Source organism: Schistocerca americana, chromosome 4 (genome assembly GCF_021461395.2).
Source record: "Schistocerca americana isolate TAMUIC-IGC-003095 chromosome 4, iqSchAmer2.1, whole genome shotgun sequence".
Classification (NCBI taxonomy): domain Eukaryota; kingdom Metazoa; phylum Arthropoda; class Insecta; order Orthoptera; family Acrididae; genus Schistocerca; species Schistocerca americana.
The window spans coordinates 596894260-596906279 of NC_060122.1; the positions used below are offsets into that span (position 1 = coordinate 596894260).

Below are 12020 nucleotides of genomic sequence, written 5' to 3' on the forward strand. Positions count from 1 at the left end.
ACCACATCTTCCCTTTATATTTGTCACCTTTAGCACAATGCTACATCATCTTCATCAGTCCATTACGCGCTTCATAATCTACCAACCAGATCCTTTCATAAAATTTCCAAAACTGTCAGGTAAATAATATTACATAACTTCAAGTAGCACTTTTCCTCTAGCTCTCCATTAATTTCATCATCAGCAAGCTTGCCATACAATACGTTAACAATGGCAAAAGTTTTCATTTACAGCTCTTAGAACAATTAATGTAAGAGTGTTTTCCTTGAACCCCAACAGTTTTATATTTTCGCCATGATGCTAACAAGACTCATTTTTGATATGATGTGAAAAAGATGTAGTGTCAGGCCTGTAACTTTTGATGTTTTGTTCCCTGAATTACACTGGATACACAGCAGTTTTCAAAAATGCACACAGTGACTAAGACTGTTGTTGCGTAGTACTGACTATGAACAATAAGTGAAATTCATCCCATTTTTTCATCCAGTCCCCACACAAAATCTCATTTCCTCATGCTTGTAGCTATATTTTTGACACACCACATGATATTTAAGGTAAAATTGCTTCATAAATGACACCAAAAAATTAAAAACTCATGATGATTGATCAAAACAAACTAAAAGCTGGTTTGGATAACTAAGGCTTCTAAGGTGGTATGATGTGAAAGTCACCAGTTTTCCATTACCATAAATTCCAGACAAGCATCATGTGCCAATAGTAATGTGATGGTGCTATGGAATTTTGCTTCTACCTGAGTGCCATGAGAGGGACAACTCAAATTTTCTGGCATGTGAAATCTGCGATATCTGGCTTTTCTCAGCTGCACCAGACTTACTTAGGTATCCAGAGTAGTGCACATAACTATAAAACTGGAAAGAGAACAATATTATTTTCCAGGATTATAAATGCCATGTAGCACTGTGAAGCTCCAGGTACTGATTAACTGCAGAAAACCTTACAGATTTTCACACAGTCAGAAAAAAAGCAATACAAGTTGAAGTGTCACAAACAATTGCTCTAAATCATAACTGTGTTGTAGTTTATGTCGATTTACTGTAAGCAAGGAAGCCCAATATTTTGTTTTGGAATGTAGTAACTCCTTAATCAGGTTTAGTATGGGTTCAGAATATAGCCAACTCAGAGCTCACACTATGTATCCTCATGGTCTGTAAGACTACATCTAATGTCATTTGCCACCAGTCGCATACCACAGATTTGTATAATCCAATACATGATAAACTGCAATTTCTTTTCTGTCAAAGGTGAAACAATATACAGCTGTATGAAAGATTAGCTGCATTGAACTATTCATTGGACTGAAAAATACAACAAAAATAATAATCATATGACATGAACTGTCTTTGATTTCTTGAAATATTAATCACACATATTACAATAAATTTGTTGTTGCAAATATTATATGAGCATATGAGAATTTAACAATGTAATTACTCAAGTTTTACCACCATCATTTTAAGTGAAACAATGAAAAAAGGAATAAGTATAAATTTGGACATTGTTCACGACGTGCATAAAAAATTCAGTAAGTCTTGTATCCAAAGTTAGTTCTCCGTTTATGTAGGAGTGTGATATTTATAATAATCATCTGTAAGTGAACGTAGACTTCTGTGTATATTTACTTCCAAAATAATCCTGGTAAAGTATGTAAGCAGAAGATGAACCCTGCATTAACAGGTATTAATGTCAACCAAAAGCTGAAAATAGTATTGGATAGCTTCTATTTAGGATTTCCATAAGGTAGTATCTAATAAAAATGCAGAAGGAGAAAGGAAGCAAATATTGGCTTGTGGAGGAAGAGATATTCTTGTTTAACACAGAGAATTAAACACAGAAATAAAGTAAGTTTCCATCAGTGCTAGAGTAGAATTGGTATACTGTCCAAAGAAGAGGGAACCACATAAGATGAAACATTACTTTTAGTGTACACTGAAAAATGGATTGGTTAAGGCACCTCAAAAACAGAACCAAGCCCCCTAAGATTCCCTCACAATTTATGTACTTCAGTGTATTATTGCATCAACAGCAGCAGATGTGAGAAGGAATATGTGGAATCAAGGGAAGGATATCCTGAGCTCATTAATGCCAAAAAAGTTTTCCACAAAACACTATTCTTCCACACTGGTAAACAGTAGTTAATAACTTCAAAATGGTAAACTGGTATGGCAACATTTCATAGTTTTCTTTTTCAACTAATATTTCTACTTGTCCTTTGTGCTGTAGTCTCATTTTCTCTGCAAGTTTCTGCATCCTCCCAACAGCAAATCTTACATCTTCCTAATAAAATGATAAGATTTTTCTACTCAAATATCAGATGATCTCTTCCTCATACATTATTATATTGTGCTGCCTCCTTCTTTCTCAATTTGTATATACACTCACCTTCACCTTCCAACACACTCCACATAATTTCCTCACTTTCCAGTTTTCTGCTCCTAGATCACATCATCATACTTCAAATTTCTCTAATCTTGAAGTTCAGTTTCCAATAACTGGTTTGAATATTCACAAGTTAAATAAAGTACCAAATTTTTGGTATGATCTACTTGCTTCTTGGAGATATCTCTGTAATTCAGAATAATATGACATGTAAAAACATAACTGTGATGTACTTCCTCATGTTACAGATTGTCAACTGTGACATACAGCTCACACTTTTTTCCAATCCTGTAGAGACATGTAACAAAGTGTCACTTACTAACTGTATTTCTATTAAAGGTGATGGGGCTCACATTCCTTGCAGCTGGAACTTCCATCCCAGATCTAATAACAAGTGTCATTGTAGCACGGAAAGGTTTTGGTGATATGGCTGTATCTTCATCAGTTGGCAGCAACATATTTGATGTAACTGTTGGGTATGTATAACAGAAGACAAAATATATTTAGAGTATATAATTAAATCATTAAAAGCAAGCAGTTATGATAGTTATTAGAAGGGTGAGACATGGTGACATCAATGACAAAATTCCATTAAGTTTCACTGCTACTAAAGTCTGCGCCATAAATATTATCAGAATGTACCACTGCATGTAGTGAACATCTGTCATACAAAAAGTAGTCTACTGCATAAGCAGCCAGTCATATTTGTCTTAAAAGCTTGAAGCTTGAGTGGGTTATTACAATCATGCAATTGATGGAATGCGAGTTGTAATGTTTGCAAAGAAGTATACAGAGTGGATCATGTAAAATGTGCACCACAGATATAATGCAAATGGAAAGAGCTATTGACATGTGGTTTTCTCAGTATGGACTGGTAGTTAGGGACTTGTATTGTCAGTCAATCAACAGATTGTAATAATACTTAGAAAGTGTAGTTCTTGCACAAACATAATACTTTTTTCCAGAATGAAAAAATACTTTTTTTAATAGAAGCTTGTTTATTGACACTAACAAACTAAAAGTACGGTAAACGAGAATGTCAGTGGTGTTTGTCGAAGGATTCTAATGTGAGTTGTTTACAATATATTGTATTTTGAAAAGTTCCCACGCTGACACTTGTACAATACCTGTGGCAGCACACACCAAATAACAACACAAGTCCATACACTAGTCATGTGGAATCTGACCAGTAATGAAACAATTGACCATCACAGGTTGTGTTCAAAATGACAACCGGCAGTGGCAATACACACTTCCAGTCTAGCATGGAATCTCTGCTGTGCACATGCTAGCATTTCAGTGGAGATGTCCAAGCAGATTGCAGTAATGTGTCATTGTATATCATCTATATCATCAGGTGTACTTGGCATGTCCTTGTAGACACCATCTTTCAGCTTTCCCCACAGAAAAATGTCTACAAGCATCAAATCTGGGGAAGGTACAGGTCCTCTACATCCAATCCAATAATTTGGAACCAATTCATGAAAATCTGCTGCAGTACTTCATGCACTATGGGATGGCAGCCATCATGTTAGTACTACAGGTTCCTCCTAGTCCACAGAGGAATGTCTTCTGGCATCCGTGGAAGATGGTCTGTTAGGAGGTTGCGATGATTGTGCACATTCAGTGTTCCGTCTGTGAAAAACAGGTCTATGAACCAATGCTTCACTATCCCACACCACACATTTACAGCCCATGGACACTGAAGCTCCACTTGTTGAGGCCAATAGGGATTGTTAACAGACCAACAGTGCTTGGTTCAGTGGTATACCTGGCCATGATTGGTAAATATGGCTTCATCATCAAACAATATACATGATACATCTGGAGTGTCATGTCTTAATGCCCAAGTGCAGAAGTCAACACAATTCTGATAACCATTTCCCTGTAGCTCTTGATGGACAGAGATGTGATAAGAGACAGAACCTATGTCACTGTAAAATGTGTAGGACATTTGCCTGACTCTGAAGAGTCTCCTTATGCAACTGTGTGTGACATGCAGATCGACTGCAACAGCAGCAAGAACATTAATTTCCCCTCGTCTGTGGTCACTCGTTTCCTTATGTTGTGTTGTTTAGGTGTTACATAACACTTTCATGTAACTGATTGAAGATATCGATAAATAATTGCCAAGATTACTGACATGTATTGGGATATCTTGCCACATACACTGTACAAGAATAAACTGTGTTCTTCCTAAGCTCTCCATACACCATGAACATGTTAGCTTTTTCTGCACCTACGTCGAAACAAGGCCCCGGGAGTAGACAACATTCCATTAGAATTAATGATAGCCTTGGGAGAGCCAGGCCTAACAGAACTCTACATCTAGTGAGCAAGATGTAAGAGACAGGCGAAATACCCTCAGACTTCACGAAAAACATAATAATTCCAATCCCAAAGAAAGCAGGTGTTGACAGATGAGAAAATTACCAAACTATCAGTTTAATAAGCCACGGCTGCAAAATACTAACACGAATTCTTTACAGACGAATGGAAAAACTGGTAGAATCCAACCTCGGGGAAGATCAGTTTGGATTCCTTAGAAATATTGGAACACATGAGGCAATACTGACCCTATGACTTATCTTAGAAAATAGATTAAGGAAAGACAAACCTACGTTTCTAGCATTTGTAGACTTAGAGAAAGCTTTTGACAATGTTGACTGGAATACTCTCTTTCAAATTCTGAGGGTGGCAGCAGTAAACTACAGGGAGTGAAAGGCTATTTACAATTTGTACAGAAATCAGATGGCAGTTATAAGAGTCGAGGGACATGAAAGGGAAGCAGTGGTTGGGAAGGGAGTGAGACAGGGTTGTAGTCTATCCCCGATGTTATTCAACCTGTATATTGAGTAAGCAGTAGAGGAAACAAAAGAAAAATTTGGGGTAGAAATTAAAATCCATGGAGAAGAAACAAAAACTTTGAGGTTTGCTGATGACATTGTAATTCTGTCGGAGACAGCAAAGGACCTGGAAGAGCAGTTGAATGGAATGGACAGTGTCTTGAAAGGAGGATATAAGATGAACATCAACAAAAGCAAAACAATGATAACGGAATGTAGTCGAATTAAATCAGGTGATGCTGTTGGAATTAGATTAGGAAATGAGACACTTAAAGTACGAGGTGCATTCAAGTTCTAAGGCCTCCGATTTTTTTTTCTCAGGACTGGATAGAGATAGAAACATGCGCATTGTTTTAAAATGAGGCCACGTTCATTGTCAATACGTCCCAGAGATGGCAGCACCGTACGGCAGATGGAATTTTACCGCCAGCGGCGAGAATGAGAACTGTTTTAAATACTTAAAATGGTGATGTTTTCCTTACTTGAAAAGCGTGCAATCATTCGTTTTCTGAATTTGTGTAGTGTGAAACCAATTGAAATTCATCGACAGTTGAAGGAGACATGTGGTGATGGAGTTACGGATGTGTCGAAAGTGGGTTCATGGGTGCGACAGTTTAATGAAGGCAGAACATCGTGTGACAACAAACCGAAACAACCTCAGGCTCGCACAAGCCGGTCTGACAACATGATCGAGAAAGTGGAGAGAATTGTTTTGGGGGATCGCCGAGTGACTGTTGAACAAATCGCCTCCAGAATTGGCATTTCTGTGGGTTCTGTGCACACAATCCTGCATGACGACCTGAAAATGCGAGAAGTGTCATCCAGGTGGGTGCCACAAATGCTGACGGACGACCACATGGCTGCCCGTGTGGCATGTTGTCAAGCAGTGTTGACGCACAACGACAGCATGAATGGGACTTTCTTTTCGTCGGTTGTGACAATGGATGAGACGTGGATGCCATTTTTCAATCCAGAAACAAGGCACCAGTCAGCTCAACGGAAGCACACAGATTCACCGCCACCAAAAAAATTTCGGGTAACCGCCAGTGCTGAAAAAATTATGGTGTCCATGTTCTGGGACAGCGAGGGCGTAATCCTTACCCATTGCGTTCCAAAGGGCACTACGGTAACAGGTGCATCCTACGAAAATGTTTTGAAGAACAAATTCCTTCCTGCACTGCAACAAAAACGTCTGGGAACGGCTGCACGTGTGCTGTTTCACCAAGACAACACACCCGCACATCGAGCTAACGTTACGCAACAGTTTCTTCGTGATAACAACTTTGAAGTGATTCCTCATGCTTCCTACTCACCTGACCTGGCTCCTAGTGACTTTTGGCTTTTTCCAACAATGAAAGACACTCTCCATGGCCGCACATTCACCAGCCGTGCTGCTATTGCCTCAGCGATTTTCCAGTGGTCAAAACAGACTCGTTGTGAAAAATGTGTACGTCTGCAGGGCGATTACGTCGAGAAGTAATGCCAGTTTCATCGATTTTGGGTGAGTACTTAATTAGAAAAAACATTGATGCCTTAAAACTTGAATGCACCTCATAGTAGATGAGTTTTGCTATTTGGGGAGCAAAATAACTGATTATGGTCAAAGTAGAGAGGATATAAAATGTAGACTGGCAATGGCAAGGAAAGCGTTTCTGAAGAAGAGAAATTTGTTAACATCAAGTATCGATTTAAGCGTCAGGAAGTTATTTCTGAAAGTATTTGTATGGAGTGTAGCCATTTATGGAAGTGAAACGTGGACAATAAATAGTTTAGACAAGAAGAGAATAGAAGCTTTCGAAATGTGATGCTACAAAAGAATGCTGAAGATTAGATGTGTAGATGACATAACTAATTAGGAGGTATTGAATAGAATTGAAGAGAACAGAAATTTGTGGCACAACTTGACTAGAAGAAGGGATCGGCTGGTAGGGCATATTCTGAGGCATCAAGGGATCACCAATTTAGTATTGGAGGGCAGCGTGGAGGATAAAAATCATAGAGGGAGACCAAGAGATGAATACACTAAACAGATTCAGAAGGATGTAGGTTGCAGTAGGTACTGGGAGATGAAGAAGCTCGCACAGGATAGAGTAGCATGGAGAGCTGCATCAAACCAGTCTCTGGACTGAAGACCACAACAACAACAACAACAAATCCCCTTGTCCACTCATGGCCTACTGCTTGGACTATCACACACTAACTGACTAGCTAGTCACAGTGCACTCAAGGAGCACACAATTATGCTGGAAGCGAACGAAAAAATATCATACCTAGCAACTACACAGGTTGAGTGGCACAGCAAGTGTCAGTGTGGAAACTTTTCAAAATATGATGTCTTGTACATGACTTGCACTATAATCTGGCAACAAATACCAATGGCATTCTAATTTACCCTACTTTTAGTCTGTTAATTCCAATAGGCATTTTCCATTTAAATAAGTGTACATTTGCACAAAAATACACTTTCTAAGTATTATTACAATCTGTTTGTTGGCTAGTAATACAAGTTCCTGACGACCAATCCATTCTGTGAAAACCACACATCAATAGTACTTTCCATTTCCGCAATATTTGCGGTGCAAATTTCAGATGATTTGCCCTGTATAATATATATTTTATGGTCATGAACCAAATGAAACAGTCATGAGCAAAGTTTCATGCTGTCAAAATAGATGACTAACTAAAGCAGGATACAAGAATACAGACATTCTCAGTGTGTTTCACTGATGAAATCTTCCCAGAATATCAGCTCAGTGGCAGCAGAACCAAAGCAATTTTTGAACAAGTTTCATACTCGTTATCTTCAGATGCAGTGTATGATTACTGTGGCATATGATGTATTACAGCCACTGGACTACAATCTCCTATACCGGGATAGTATAAGCTAGGCTAGTTATGTACATGCAGAAGAGACTATCACAGTCTGTGATGCTTTTAGAGGTGGAAGAGGAGGAGGAAGAATGATATGTCAAATTGCAATCTACCCATCCCTCCTCTGTTGTTGCTTATGTCTACGACCTATCTTTTCTGGTGCAGTTGGCACCAGTTCTTCATGTCTAGGGGTCTGATTCTTGAAGCTGAAATTTTCACATTTTAGGTTCTCATTGTCCAACTGAGCTAATTAATTTGAAGAATGTCTGTGCAGAATTTTTGTTTTTCGATGTTTATTTGCATTGCATTTTACTATATCACATTGTCTTTTGAATTTTCACATTAACAAAGCTGAAATTACATTGTTCATCCAAAATACATCTGATCACATCAGAGACATGCTTACTACTACTTCATTCTGCAGTAATAACAATACTCCAAAGGGTTTACAATATTTCTTGACAAATGAATTTCTATTAGATTAGATTATTATTTTATAAATGAATCCAGAAAAATACAATAAATAGCACTAGATTGCTTAATTAGTAACAGAAATTTTAAGTGTGCAAAATATTTTGTAATTCCAAATACATCCAAAAGAAGAACAATTTTAACTGTACATTCAGAGCTAGTACATACCACTGGTAACTAAAAAAACAAAGTAATTCCTTTTCACAAATTTTAGCTTGAAATACAATACATTGTGTACAAAATCATATAATATTTTTTTAGAAAAAAGGCCAAGACAACACTGACCTGTTCAAACTTTGAAAAGTATTTCTGGTATCGACTAATTCTGTTGAGGCAAAACAATGCTAGAGGAGGATGTTCTTTTATAAAGTCATGCTGTCAAAATAGATGACTAACTAAATCAGGATACAAGAATGTCTGTCCACTTTCTGTGCTACTCTCAGATGGGATCATTATTGACAGATTGCATTCCATGAAGAACTTAGCTGAACATCACTGTCCCAAGTGGCAAGAGAGTCATTTCCCTATATTTTCTCTGTGTCTTTGAAGTCAGAGCCCTAGAACCCTTTATCATGACACGTCACCTTTGTCTGTTCAAAATTAAACATGTTCTTCTTTGATGCTGTACTCTGTTGCTGGAGACTTGTTAGTCTTAGGTGATGTGAAAAAAATTCTTGTGTGCTTCCCACAGTGCTGTGAGATAAAGTGCTGCAACTGCATGATGTACAGCTGGCTACATTCAGGCATAGTACTATAAATGCCAGGCATCCGTAGCTACAGTTGATCCCCACATCCTTAACTTTGTATCATGGTTAACTTTGTGTCATGGTTACCATATGGTTTTTATGTGGTATACTCTAGTGTCCTGAAAATCTTGGCGATGTGTAGCCCTACATACAGAAGGAACTCCAGAAATTTGCTTTCCTATTTTGACTACTTCTTCTTCTTGCTCATCTGGAGAGAACATTTTTATGCATCTCAGAGTTGCCACACTTGAGGAAGGTTTCTTGTAAATGCTGTAACTTGACAGGCAGACCTTTCATGTCACAGTTACACCAGGATTGCGGGTGCTGTACTGTGATGTTAGCAACCCCTAGTGTTTAAATATGGGTCCATATCTGTTCTCTTCCAGCAAGCCATCCAGATTCTTCTTCATCAGAATGCCCAGAAACAGGAAGCATCCATTTCCATCCATCTCCATGATGAACTTGTCCAAAGTCAGGACACATCTCCTAGAGGAACATGTCTTCAAGACTAATGAGATATATCTAAAAACAAAGATGATGTGACTTACCAAACGAAAGTGCTGGCATGTCGATAGACACACAAACAAACACAAACATACACACAAAATTCAAGCTTTTGCAACCAATGGATGCTTCATCAGGAAAGACGGAAGGAGAGGGAAAGACGAAAGGATGTGGGTTTTAAAGGAGAGGCTAAGGAGTCATTCCAATCCCGGAAGTGGAAAGACTTACCTTAGGGGGAAAAAAGGACAGGTATTCACTCGCACACACACACACACACACACACACACACACACACACACGCACACACACACACACACACACGCACACACACACACACACATATCCATCCGCACATTAGGCAGATGGATACATGTGTGTGTACGAGTGTATACCTGTCCTTTCTTCCCCCTAAGGTAAGTCTTTCCGCTTCCGGGATTGGAATGATTCCTTACCCTCTCCCTTAAAACCCACATCCTTTCGTCTTTCCCTCTCCTTCCCTCTTTCCTGATGAAGCAACCGTTGGTTGCGAAAGCTTGAATTTTGTGTGTATGTTTGTGTTTGTGCGTCTATCGACATGCCAGCGCTTTCGTTTGGTAAGTCACATCATCTTTGTTTTTAGATATATTTTTCCCACGTGGAATGTTTCCCTCTATTATAGACTAATGAGATATGTTTTCAAATACTTCTAAAGTTATAAGTCACAAGGTTTGCACAGGGAATGAATTTCTGATGTATGAACAACTAATGCGTAAATGAGACACATGTGAAAATTAGCTATAATAATAATAATAATAATAATAATAATAACAATAACAATAATGCTTACAAACTTTTACTAACTTACAAAAACACCCAAATAAATTGATTATTTATCAGTTAACTTCTTAATGGAATGTCAGATTCATTTATCAGCTTCCATTATCACAAAACAGCTGGAGACAAAGATTTCTGGTGACACATGGAAAAAAACTGAAAAGATGAACAACACTGAAACAGAAGATGCATTGTGCTGGATGGCAACGGATGTGAAATCTCATAGATATTAAGGAGACAATCTCAGTAACAGACTGAGTATTGTGCGCACACACACACACACACACACACACACACACACACACACACACACAGTAAGATGCAATACTTTTATTCACTTTCATCTAGGACTGGTATGGACAACTGGTCTACTAAAAAATAAACGAATCTGGGCAAGGAAATACGCAAAAGACAGCGAATTTTGAGACAAAACAAGAGAGGATAAGAACCAGCCAGACTTACCTTAGGAATGTTTTAAGGAAGGTTCAAGACAAAAGGAACAGAATGATTTGTTTTGTTTATCATGTACTGTAAATTCCATCAGGGATGCATATCAAGTCAAGATATGCATAACAGAGAGAATTAGCTACCCCAGATTACTTCTGTAGGCTGTACTTACAATTTATGCTTACATGTGTTATAAATAAATGTAACAAAATTATCAGAAAAGCAAGTACCTCAAAGAAAGCTGCTGTGAGAGCTGGAATCTTGAAGTTTCGATCAGAGTTGGCAGTAGCACAGTGAAAGAAAACTTGCAAGATGCAGCTTGCAACAGTGGTTGTCATGCTTATAGGAAGGAACACTGAATAACATTGAGAATTTGGATCAGGCCCAGAAGCATCTTGAATACCCTAATGGTAAGGCAGCTGTTCCCAAAATGCAGGAAATTCAGAATAATTATTCTTATAATCCTACAATGGAACACCACATAATGACTGACATGACAAACCTCATTAACTGTAGAAAACAACTTATTACAATGGGTATACTGGTCATGGAGTGGCTCACTACAGTGGTCCAGTAATACATATGCTGAGGTATTATGATTATGATGATGATTATTAGTGTTTTAGGGCGCACAACAGCGAGGTTAATATGCTGAGGTAAAAGTTTACTGAGTTTGAACTGGATGGGCCATCTGCAAAAGCTGTCAGCTGGCCTAACAGCTGTTAGCCAGCCAATAGAGTGTGCAGACAAGACAATGCGCATCTCCATGAGTGGTAGCTTCTGAAAGTTGTCGAATGTCTAGCTGCGTCTGCTGACTTTTGTGACACGCCTTATGGCTGCGCACCCAAATCTAAGTGGGCCACAACAGTTATAGCTGAAAACACAATCAATAAAGCAGTACACTGCATTTTTGGAAAAAGTAAAG

At 38.4% G+C, this 12020-nt stretch overlaps 1 protein-coding gene across 1 annotated transcript in view; it reads left to right on the forward strand.

Moving 5' to 3' along the window:
- The window catches only part of LOC124613640 (sodium/potassium/calcium exchanger Nckx30C), a 1525550-nt gene that overhangs the window by 1498293 nt on the left and 15237 nt on the right, over positions 1–12020 (forward strand). Inside the window, exon 10 of the mRNA XM_047142355.1 lies at positions 2737–2873. Within this exon, the coding sequence (XP_046998311.1) occupies positions 2737–2873 (137 nt within the window). The remainder of the gene's footprint in view (positions 1–2736; positions 2874–12020) is intronic.